General features: G+C 43.0%; 1 protein-coding gene across 1 annotated transcript; it reads right to left on the minus strand.

The window, feature by feature from the left end:
• Window positions 1-6,867: 6,867 nt before the first annotated feature.
• On the minus strand, window positions 6,868-12,291 carry LOC138815593 (tubulin beta-2 chain-like). Its single transcript, XM_070004997.1, has 4 exons — window positions 12,235-12,291; window positions 11,276-11,384; window positions 8,555-8,665; window positions 6,868-7,928 (listed from the first exon to the last, which is right to left on the minus strand). Exons 1-4 carry the CDS (start codon window positions 12,289-12,291, stop codon window positions 6,868-6,870), a joined length of 1,338 nt encoding a protein of 445 aa, XP_069861098.1.
• Between the last annotated feature and the right edge of the window lie 531 nt (window positions 12,292-12,822).

Consider the following 12,822-nt stretch of genomic DNA (forward strand, 5'->3'; position numbering starts at 1 on the left):
GAGAGACCTCCCCAGGCCACAAAGTTGTAGAATCATGAACTACAAAATTCCAGCTGCAGTGTGTCTTGTGGTAGGAGATCATGATGGACCTAAAGAGGAAAATGTGTACAACTTTGTTAAGTATATATAGGGTTTTGTTTGCTATCCACGGTTCTTGAACATAGGGCCTGGGCACTGTCTCTGAGCCTCTTTGTGCTCAAGGTTAGTGTTCTACCAACTGAGTTCCAACAATACTTCCAGCTTTTTCTGAGTAGTTTATTGGAGATAAGAGTCTCATGAACTTTTTTATCTGGGCTGGTGTCAAACTGCAGTCCTCAGATTTCAGACCCCTTAGTAGCTAGGATTACAGGCATAAACTAGCTGGCTCCTGGTTTTTATATATAACTTTTAAAACGTACAATTAAAGTCCATAAACATTAAAAGATGTATAATGCAGCATACTCAATTAGTATTTGTTCCCACTGGATCATCTGTGAACTGAGTTAAAGATTTGCCACAGTTAGTTTTTGAAGACAGAATTCATTCTGAGAAGACACTTGAGAAGGTCAGATATAAAGTCAGACCATCATAGAAGGGAGTAGGAATTGTCTAGGAAATCCAGGCAACAGGATCTGAATTAGGAAGTAGTGTGCTGCCTTCCTCAGCACACTCAGCTTTATTATCTGAAAAAGGAAGGATTGAGTGGGAAGAGGTCACGTTCCTGGGGCAGTTTATGGGTTTGTTTGGCTCTCTCTCCAAATTCTCTAATATAGGAGTGCTGAGTAATAGCCTCTTCCTTTGAAAACTTCCCACATTATCTCACTCTATCAGGAGTGGATACCTCACTTCTGTGCAGAGGAGCTTGCTTTTGGGTCCTTCAGACACATGCAGACACCAAAAGCACAATGCTATAAATGGAACCCAAGCTACTCAGTTTTATCAATGATGTAAGAGCTGTTTCATGACATTGAATCTGCAAACTGGCCATCATCAATTCCAATAGTGGAAATAGCAGCCCCAGACAGTGGATAATGTAAGATATTAGTTGATCTCTATTCTCACTTCCCTTCCCTTCCATTCTGGATATTTGCCACAATGAGGATCTTAGCGTCAAAAAGTTTAAGGAATTTGAGACATGACACCACAGAAATAAGCAAACATATATACATAGAAAGATTGTTTTGTGTAATGTCCCGCTTAGGCATATAAAGTTAATTTAAATAAACTGAGTAAGAAAAAAAAGGTTTTAAACCTTTAAAAAAAAGCAGTGAAACTGCTTTAAATAATTTTTTTCTGACTCTCCCATATTCCATTAAGAAAAATTCTCATGACAAAAATAGATGCACTCAAAGCAGCAGCAATGCGGGTTTTGCAGAAGCACAATATTTCTGTTTCCTATAATATCAGCTGAGCTTTCTGTGGGAGCCAGGAAAAGAACATGGTAGTGAGAGGCTAGTAGAAGAAGTTGGAGTGAGGATCTGATGAAAACATGCATCTAAAATCACCTAAAAGTGCAAGAGATAAGGTTTCTGCTTAAATGTGTGTATCTATCTTTTCTCTTTTTCTAATCCCAGTACTACAAAGCCTCAGCCTCTGTCAAGGTCAGAGACTGGACAGTGGAGGAGGGAACAGGCTGAAGAATAGCATGATTGGTGAGAGAAGCTCCAAGATGCACAGGAGAGAACATAGGTGGTCTCACAGAAAATGTACAAAGTCACCAGAGAAGACAATAATGTGTGCGTTTGTGTTTGTGTGTGTGTGTGTGTGTGCGCGCGCATGTGTATGTAAAAAGTGAGGATTAAAATCATGCAACATATTCTGAATTATGGTTCAACAATCAGCAGTGTCCACACATTGAAATGAGGTTCTGATAGGCTAGAGCAGAATTATGTCCACTGATTAAGGCTTATAATTTCAAGTCCAGTAAGAAGGCACTGCCTTCTAGTACTATACCATAAAACTCCAATTAGAGAACGCAGAATGATAATGGGATTACAACATATTAAACCAAATGTATGTTATTCTGTGGAATAACAGAGCTGGGGAAGACTGAGGTCCAAGGCTAGTCTAGGCAAAGTGTTAGCAAGAAGACCTTACCTCAACAAATACTTCTGGCTAGGTCGTTCATTCCTGCAATCCCAGCTCTGAGGGAGGTGTATGTGAGGGAAGAGCAATGCCCAAAAATTACTTAAAATACTTAAAACAAGAAGGGGGCTGGACGTGTGGTAGAGTGCATGCCTAGCATGTATGAGGCTTTGAGTTCAATCAAACCATAAACTACCAAAAGAAAAAAAAAAAAAACAACAAATGTAAGATGTGCTCATTAGCTGGATTCAGATACCTATGCAAAGAAGCCAAAAATGTATGGCTTCTTTCTTCTCTATAAGAAATATTTAGAGTGGGGCTGGGAAGGTGGCTCAGTGGTAGAGCGTTTGCCTTGCATGTATGAGGCCCTGGGTTCGATTCCTCAGCACCACATAAGCAAAAAGAAAAAAGCCAGAAGTGGCGCTGTGGCTCAAGTAGTGAAGTGTTAGCCTTGAGCAGAAGAGCTGAAGGTTAGCGCCCAGGTCCAGAGTTAAGGCCCCACAACCGGACCCCGCCCCCAAAAAAGAAATATTTAGAATTCAGTGAAGATATGAGAAGTGTACAACACATGTACCATGCAGCTGCACATTATCTATATAGCACTCTTAGTCAACATGCCTGAGCTCTTGCTGTGTTTCACTTAGCCTTAAAATCAGTTATTGGCCTCTGATAAGCAGTCATTTAAGTCAGACTCATAGAAAGAGCAGATGAGTTAATTGAGTAACTGAGTTAAATGACAGGCATCTGGAAACAACCTGCTCAAGCTGTGTACAAAGGAAAAGAACCAACACTAAACTTAAAATTTGGTTATGCCCAGTGCAAGTTGAGATGTATGCAATCGTGGAGCTTTCCTGGCCATTGCAAGCTGTCTTTTCAGATACTAGTCAATGTGCATGCAAAGAAAGCCCCCTTGCTGTGTGCCTGGCCACAACACTAAGACCATCAGTGTTGTAGGATGACAAGAAAACTCCTCACAGGGCAGAACATGGCCATTGTTATCTTGCACAAATAAGAAACCTGTCAAGCTGGGCACCAATGGACCCTGACTGTCAACCTAGCTACTCAGGAGGCAGAGATCTGAGTATGGGAGTTAAAAACCAGCCTGGACAGGAAAGCCATTGAGATATTTATCTCTAATAAACCACCAGGAAACTGGTAGTGGCATTATGGCTCAAGAGCTAGTCTTGAGCTGAAGAGCTGAGCGATAGTTCCTAGGCCTAGTGTTCAAGACCCATGGCTGGAAAAAGAACAAAAAAAGAAAGACAGAAAGAAAGAAAGGAACAAAGAGATAAAGAAAGAAAAAAGAAACAAAGAAACAAAGAAACAAAGAAACAAAGAGATAAAGAAAGAGAAAGAGACAGAGAGAGAGAGAAAGAAACAAAGAAAGAAAAGAAAGAAAGAAACAAAAAAAGAACGAGAAAATTGATAAACAGAAAGAAATCTGTCAAGATGAGAGCTATGGCAAAGTTCCAGCCTCTGCAGATGAAGACATCCTGACCTGGGAGTTGGCCCAAGGACAGAGGAACTGTTACCTTCTCCTAGTAAGAGCCAAAGCTCCCACTGGGCACATACCACTAGCATGGAGCAGATGCCCATCACATACGTACTGCCCCATGTCAGTGTGGCCAGAGTGATTAGCAGCCAAGCTGCCAAGTTCCCTCCGCTTCCCACCTCCTGGTCACATTGTGGGCCAGCTCAGAGTTATTCTCAGATGATTTTGTTGATAACAAGATGTGGGTGAAGCTGTCTTGCTTCCTGAAAATATCTCTGTATCTGGAGGCACTCTTTGTCTGCCTCACACTTAAAGGCAACCACTTATCCAAAGGCTGGTCTCCTCTGTCACCAATAAATTTCCCTTTCCCAGCCATCACTCATTAACAGACATCTGTATGTTGGCTGATAGCACATCCATGAATGGAGATGTACCTGTCAAGGGTTTGAAATCACATTGGTCGGTGATTTCCTATCACCAGTTCTCTTCCACTGTCACCTCAGAATTAGACCAGAAGCTGGTCTAAGTTCCAGGACTTATCAACCCAACGATGTCAATATCAGAACTTTGTCAAAGTCTACTTCAAAAATACATTTCAGTTTCAATCTATGTCTGACAGAAAATCCACCCCCTACTTTTTTGGTCTAGGATATGTACAGCTATAAACTGGGAGACTTTAAGAGAATGAGATTAGAGAGAATGGGTCTCCTGGATAGGATCTGCTATAGGTATGACAAGTAGGAAGGAAAAAGAAAACAGCATAAGGAAATATGATTAACAAGGCCAAAGTGGTCAAAGGACATCTCTCCAATGCAAGAAGATCCTTCTGACAAACCTGTTCTTGTTGAGCCATTGCCTGGTATGGTGGTGCCACTTTAGACTCTGGTCCCATTAGAGCAACATACATGTCACAGCTTCTTCCTTCGATGGCCTAGGCACTCTACCAGAGGTTCATCCCACATTCCTACCTCTGCTTTCTAAAAGGGTACACATATCAAGGGGCTCTCTTCTTTCCACCTACAAACATTCTACCAGTGTTCCCTCATGACACAATTCCTCAATGCCAAACTGGGTGTTTTGCCTTCACACCTAATATATCATCTCTAGAGCCTAACATTTGTTATCTTTCCTCCTTTTGGTACTGGGGACTGAACTGAGAGCTTTGTGCATGCCAGGCATGTACTCTACCACTGAGCTGCATCTTCAGCCAGAGCTTTGATTATACTATTCAAGGACTCAATTATTTGATACAATTACCAAGGCACATGAGAATAAGGGAGATGCTGCACTTAGCATTTGGACAAAATAATCAACCTGTTTATAGGAGTCACCTCAACATTAGCTTGTGTGGCAATGAGTGCAGAGCTCTGGCTAGGAGAAAACAAAAGCCATGTCTGAGAAATACATGATAATCTACTGGTAAAATTATCAAGAGGAGTTTTCTGAGGGATGAGGCATGAGTCATTAATTATGAACCAAGAACTACTTCTTCAAAAGTGTAAAGAAATAAGCCAAAGCCACCAGAAAAGACTCAAAAATGGGCACTTAAGATAAAACAAAACTGTTCTTAGTCAAACACTGGTAAATAGGCTGGATGGGGCCTCCACCACAGCTTGGACTCAATCCTTATCCCACTGAGGAATGAGAGTACTTTGGCCAGGCCTGCCTTCAGTTCAGACCCAGCAGCCTTAGAGGATTTGGAGTCATCCAACCTGGTCAGTTCCAAGACTAGAGACCCAGGGATGTCAATTTGCTGGCCCATACCTACTCCCTAGGACTCCCACATTGGAAGCTATTTGCACTTTGATCTGCCCTGGGGCTTCTAGTCAAAGAGCAGTCTCTCTGGCAGTTTACTTTCTGCTGAGTGAGACCAACTTGGCTTAAAGATTTCTACCCCACTCCTCCCCACCCTACCCCAACCTCAGGCCTGGTATAGGAATGCTTAGGGAACTTACTATCTCCCAACTTTACTAGAAACAAGGAACTTGCACCTCACCCAGTAGTATCTTTCCTTAGAGCTTCCTAAAATTTGCTGGATTCCCCATAGGTCCTGTTTCTGGAGCAAAAGGGGCTCTTACAAGTTATTGGTGGCCATTGAGGAATGCCTGACACAGACAACGTACCTGGAGCCTCACTGCAAGAAGAATGAAAGATTCTGGCAAAAAGAACTAGTGAATGATTTTGGACTTCTGTTTTCACCCTCTTCCTGGCCATTGTGTAGGTTCTAAGCAATTGAGATTTCTGTCTCACTCATGCAAAGTAAACATACCCAACAGGCTGGATCTTTTTCCTTTACAACCCCCTGTGGGCCTCAGACAGCTTCAAATGCTGGAAAATGAGTATGAGAATGGGTCATTGGGCCATGTCTCCCTTCCACTCCTTGACTTGGAAGTACTGAATCAAGCAGATATCGATACGCTATGGGACTGGTCAGCTTCTCACTCCCTCAAACAGCTAGACTCATTTCTGTCCTTAGAGCTGACAGATGCCTTGAGAAACTACCCTGGCAACCAGGATCTTGCACTCATCTTGTGAGTGCTGCTTCACTGCCAACTGAACTATAAGCACAGGGATTGGGGTTCCTGCTACTGTTTCTGGGGAATGTGAATGAAATCCCTCTGATGGGGCATGAGACCAGAACCTGTGGTTGTCTGAAGGAGAAGGAGATCCTTAATGGCCAGTATTCATACCTGCATTTTGAGGTCCCATTCCCAAAGAGGAATGCATACTAGGTGGCAGGATAAGCAAGTCCTGTGTCAGAATAAAGGAGGAAGAGGCCCTGCTACCTCAGTGCCCAGACAAGTCTTGAACATCAATCCCTTCAGTACTCCAAACATCACCTTGGTACTAGGAAAATTGTAACATCTGGATCTGGTTTACTTTCTCTTCAAACTGTTTTTATGCTACTGGAATGTTATTGAGAGACTGCTAACTTTAAAACTGGGCCAGGGAAAATAAACAACATTGGCACTTGTCATCTTCCTCTTCAAAATACTGGGAACGCCATGAATTTGAAATTCCTCTTGAGCACCATGTCTATATTAATAAGATTAAATCCTAAAGAAGAATAAGGACTCAAGAGTACAAAATGTATACATTATTTTTATAAATAAGGTTTTGAATAATACTATTTAAAAGAAATCTGCATTTTTACATTCACCATCAGTGAGTTCCTGACTGGAAAGGCTGTGCATGATGATACACAGCAGGGACCTCACTGCAGGACAACAGGAGCTCAGGAAAGCACCATTCATTTGAGAAGTAATAGGCAGGCTCTGACAGTCCTGTTGCATTGCTACCAATGGGAAGTCTTAAACTTCTTCCTCCACCAAGTCTTCTTCAAATTCCCCCTGTTCATCAGCAGTGGCATCTTGGCACTGCTGGTACTCGGACACCAGGTCGTTGATATTGCTCTCAGCCTCAGTGAACTCCATCTCATCCATGCCTTCTCTCGTGTACCAGTGCAAGAATGCCTTGCGCCGGAACATGGCACTGAACTGCTCTGAGGTGCGCTTGAAAGGTTCTTGGATGGCTGTGTTGTTGCCGATGAAGGTGGCTGACATTGTGAGGCCACGCGGGGGGATGTCACATACAGCTGTCTTCACATTGTTGGGAATCCAGTCTGCAAAGTAGCTGCTGTTCTTGTTCTGCATGTTGAGCATCTGCTCATCTACCTCCTTCATGGACATGCGGCCTCGGAAGATGGCAGCTGCTGTCAGGTAACGACCATGGCGGGGATCACAGGCGACCATCATGTTCTTGGCATCAAACATCTGCTGGGTGAGCTCGGGCACTGAGAGAACATGGTACTGCTGGCTGGCTCGGCTGGTCAAGGGTGCAAAGCCAGGCATGAAGAAGTGTAGGCGGGGGAAGGGCACCATATTCACGGCTAGCTTGCGCAGGTCTGCATTCAGCTGGCCGGGGAAGCGCAGGCAGGTGGTGATTCCACTCATGGTTGCTGACACCAGGTGGTTCAGGTCTCCATAGGTGGGTGTGGGCAGCTTCAGGGTGCGGAAGCAGATGTCATACAGGGCCTCATTGTCGATGCAGAAAGTTTCATCTGCATTTTCCACCAACTGGTGGACAGACAAGATCACATTGTAAGGTTCTACCACGGTGTCTGACACCTTGCGGGAGGGCATGACGCTGAAGGTGTTCATGATGCGGTCTGGATACTCCTCTCGGATCTTGTTGAGAATCAGGGTGCCCATGCCTGCTCCAGTGCCACCTCCCAGGGAGTGGGCCAGCTGGAAGCCCTGGAGACAGTCACACCTTTCTGACTCCCGCCTTACCACATCCAGCACCGATTCCAACAGCTCGGCCCCCTCCGTGTAGTGGCCTTTTGCCCAGTTATTGCTTGCCCCGCTCTGGCCTATCAGACACAAAGACATGATGAGAGACACACTCCAAGAAAAATGACTGTGCCTGTCCTATTGTGAGGACAATAGGACTCTTCTGAGCTAACCTTTGCTATTACATTAGATAAAGGAAATGTTTTCAATGTATCTGGGACCCTACAAATCACCCAGGTTCTAAAGAAAAGTAAAGAGTGTGAAGGAAAATACATTTTAACCCAAATCAAGTACTTCTAGAAATGAAGAACCGAGGCTGCCTCAATACTGGAAATGTAGTTACTTTCACACAGTGTGGTCAGAGGGAAGCTAAACTGCAAGCACTTGTCTGCACCTTGCTCACACATAGCTGTGCTTTGATTTCTGGTGTCCTGAAGTGGTTCTGTTATTGCCAGGCCTCTAAAAAGACCAGCAGTGCTGAAACCTTGTTGATGGCTTTCTCTACTTGCTGCTCTTTCCCTTCAGAGGCTTCTTTGTCATAGAGGGCTTGCAGAGTTGCACTGATCTAAGCTGTCTGAGTGGCCAGGGGCATGACTCCCGTGGACTGGAATAGGTGGGTTAGGTGAGGACAGTATCTAGGTGGATAAAGGCTCAGCCCAGCACTGGAGTGCGTGGATGTTAGGACCCATGGACCATGATGACTTACCAAAAATGAAGTTTTCTGGCCTAAAGCTCTGGCCAAATGGTCCCGATCTCACTGAGTCTAATGTTCCAGGCTCTAGGTCCACCATGATGGCCCGAGGAACATATTTGTTGCCTGTGAGAAAAAGAGTTGACTTAGGCCTATCCTTGACAAGGAACTTAGGGGGCAGAGCTTATGATTCTAAGTGACCCTCAGCATTCATTACAAAAATTACAGCATTTGAGACATGGAAACAGAAAAGATATCTTGAGCATGAATCCCCATGCAAGAGGCTTCAGCAACTTTAAGGATGTTTGCAGTTGTCTATTTCCATTGAATATTCATTCCTTTGCTTTGGGCATGGTGGCTGAAATCTCAGCTACACATGAGGCAAAGATGAGCATCAGGCTTTGAGTCTAATGGTGCAAAAGAATGGTGGCAACACTTTTTTTTGTGGTTCATCGTGGGGCTTGAACTCTGGGCCTGGGCACTGTCCCTCAGCTCTCCAGCTCAAGGCTAGCACTCTATCACTTGAGCCACAACCCCACTTTCAGTTTTCTTATTGGAGATAAGAGTCTCAAGGACTTTTCTGCTCAGGCAAGATTTGAACCATGATCCTCATATCTTAGCCTCCTAAGTAGCCAGCATTACAGGAATGAGTTACCAGTGCCTATCAGCAAGAAACTTTCTCTTTTTTGTTAATTTTATTTTATTGTAAAGGTGCTGTATAGAGGAGTTAGTTACATGAGTAAAGAAATGAGAACATTTCTTGTCAAAAATTGTTACCCCCTACTTTGTTGTTCTCCCACTATCCCTCCCCTTCCCCAATTACCTTTCTCAAGAAATGAACCAGGTTCATGCCTATAATCCTAGCTACTCTGGAGGCTGAGATCAGGGATCACTTTTCAAAGCCAGCTGGGGCAAGAAAAGTCCTTAAGACCCTTATCTCTAATAACCTAACAGAAAACCAGAAATAGCACTGTGGCTCAAGATGTAGAGCTGCTTGCCTTGAACTGAAGAGTTGAGGGACAGTGCCTAGGCCCAAAGTCCAAGCCACATGACCGACACCCCAACGCCAAAAAAAAAAAAAAAAGCCAGGTATGGCTATTCACCAAGTAGATGTAGGGGTATTCAAGTGTAAGGCTTTCCTGGAGAAAACATTTATACAATATATATTTATTGTCTTATAATTTTTCAATAATGGTTATCAAACAGCACACATCCTTGTATTCAAATACTCAGAGCAACCTTGAGCAATGACTTGCAATTTCCCATTTATCCTGATTTGGCCCAAGGGAAAGCAGTTAACATGATGTAAACACCAGTTTTAGAATACCCCCTTCCTAAACATTCACATGAAGAAAACTGGCCATCCTGCTGGATATACAGGATCTAATAAAGACACAACCTAAAATTCTGTTCATAGGAGTGACACAATCCAACCCAACCACTCTCAACCAAGGTGAGGACATCCCAAAATATAGATCTATAAAACTCAAATTAAATAGTTTTGTACTTTTGTTTGTACTTGTTCATTGGATTAATACATAGGAAAGCCAATTATCCACGATTCTTTTTGTATACAATAATGCAGAATGGAAACTCAATATAAAATTAAATGATCTTTACATTGATAGTTACAAAAACTGAAAATCTGCTTTGTAGACTTCAATTAGGCTGTTTATGTTAGGAAAGACAATATTAATCATTTAAAAGCAATGTTTACAAATTAGTATTGGTTTTTTCTACATCAAAAGAATGTTTTCTTACTTTAAAAACCTTAAAAATATTTTTGGCTAAGTATTCATATTCAAAATGCTCAAGACCAGAAATGTTATAGATTTCAGGGTAAGACACTTTATTTATGCTTTGTGATTTGGACTATTCTCATATATATTAGTGACTGAACATCCCTCTTTAAAATTATTAAAATTTTCTTTTTCAAAATATTGTTTTAGAAATTTAATCTATATTTTAAAGAGGCAATGTAACTGGGCTCTGCTTGCTTACAGTTGTAATTCTAGCTACTCAAAAATCTGAGATAAGACCTTAGCATCGCAGATTGAAGTCAGCTGGGGCAGGAAAGTCTGGGAGACTCATCTCCAAGAAACTACCCAAAACAAAAGAAGCTCATAGTCAGTGCCCAGGCCTTGAGCTTAGGATGATCAGCACACAACCAAATGGCACTGGATTATATTATATTTTATCAATTGTTTTAGAATGCATATTTAGGCAGTCTCATTTTTAATTATGTGAAGCGGGCTCACGCCTTTAATCCTAGCTACCCAGAAGGCTGAGATCAGAGAATCACGGTTCAAAGCCAACCAGGGCATAAAAAGCCGGCAAACTCTTATCTCCAATAAAACACCAGAAAACTGGAAGTGGCACTGTGGCTTAAGTGGTAGAGCCGCTTGCCTTGAGCTGAAGAGCTGAGCGACATTGCCTAGGCCCAGATTTCAAGCTCCATGACCGAAAAAAAAATCCAGGTGTGGTTAGTCAGCAAGTAGAGGTAGGGGGAACAGGTTTAAGGCTTTCCTGGGGTAATTCACAAGAATATACTCAAAAATTAAAACAAAGTATCTGGTGGAGTGGCTCAGTTGGGTACAGCACTTTACTTATAAGATCAAGGTCACAAATTAAAACTACAATACTACCATAAGAAAGGCAGGAACTCCTTCCTTTTCATTAGTATTCCCCTGGGAACTATTTTGCCACCGTATGGGAAACCAGATGGGAGACACTCACCAGTTGCCTCATTGTAATACACCTCGATTCTCTGCAGCTGTAAATGGCTGTCTCCATAGTAGTTGCCAGTGCAATCAATATTGTGCTCATTGCTTATCATTTCCCAAAACTGAGATGGAAATAGAAGTGTATTATGAACTAGAATGTTAACTGTCCAAACAATGCATTTTAAAGTAACTAAAAGAAACCCATGTCCTGTTGACACAAATATATTTGTAAAAAATAATTACATTTTCTAAATTAAAAAAAGCACAGAAATGGGTGGTATTTTAGTTTTCTTAATCTCTTTGTTATCTGGCTGAATAGAAGATGTCTGTGTTCTCCTATGAGTATTCCATCTTATGCAGTACCATATTCTGTTTGTATTCTATGTCGAGTAACTGGCCTTTCATGGACATGAAATTGCCAAAGCAGTAACTTGAAGACTCAGTAAGAAGGGTCTCCAGAACCCCAAGTGTCCTCAGAGCATACACAACAACCAATGATTTAGAAAACACCCAACTTAAGGGAGCTTAGGTGGGGCATGAAACTCAGAGAAATTTGCATTAAGGTAGAAGAACTGTTCACAATTATCTGACACTCATCAGTTGACACAAGGGAATTGTCTGTATCTTTCAGCTCAAAAACACTGCATTCCTTGCATTCAAACCAGACCAAACGTGCATTAGTCTATTCCCAGGAAACTAAATACAAAGACTTGAGTCTCAGGTAAGACTAAGACATGCAAGGGATTTGAAACCCCCCCAGCCTTGTTTAAAAACCACACCCACCAGGGCCACACAAATTAGGGAAATTGGAGAAGCTATCTGGGGGACTTCATTTGCAGAAGTTTAGGGACCACTATGGAGCCCCACCTACTTCAGCCTAGCCATGACCACCACCACCTCCACACTCCAACCCGTCCTCCTTCTCCTTCCCCTAAATTTGAGACTTGGATCCTAGGCCAGTGCCATGCTCACCTTTGCGCCAATCTGGTTGCCACACTGGCCTGCCTGTATGTACACAATCTCCCTCATGGTGCCGGGCTGCAGTGTGATGGATGTATGTCTTCAGCGGTGGTGCCCACAGAGGCAAACAAGTAGAGCTGGGAAGCAGGAATCTGACAGAGTGAACTCAGATCCCCATTTATACCTCTGATTGTTACAGGGGCAGAGGAGATGGGGCGGACTTGATTATAGGTGGAGCCAGCAGGTGCTCCAACTCAATCGCCCTATTGCTGGGTAATCAGAGGGCCCTACCAGTTCCTACCTACCCTGGAATCCAGCTGCCAGCTGCAAGTCCATTAGCACAGCTCCCACTCTATTTGGATCATCTGGTCACCCTGCCATCCACTCCCCACTCTGACTCACAAGAGAGGCTGAACCTGGGATCAAGGAAAGAAGAGGAGGAACTTCCTCTGCACAAGGTCCTTGTTTGCCAGAAGCCCAGAACAAGCCTGCCATCCATTTTTGATTGGAGGGTCTAGAACTGAAGGGGCATTTTCAGATGTGATCGCAAGAGCAAGCACAACTGTTGGATTCCATGATTGATCCACTTTCCATTATGGG

Source organism: Dipodomys merriami, unplaced genomic scaffold, assembly GCF_024711535.1.
Source record: "Dipodomys merriami isolate MVZ:Mamm:240054 unplaced genomic scaffold, mDipMer1.0.p SCAF_653, whole genome shotgun sequence".
NCBI lineage: Eukaryota > Metazoa > Chordata > Mammalia > Rodentia > Heteromyidae > Dipodomys > Dipodomys merriami.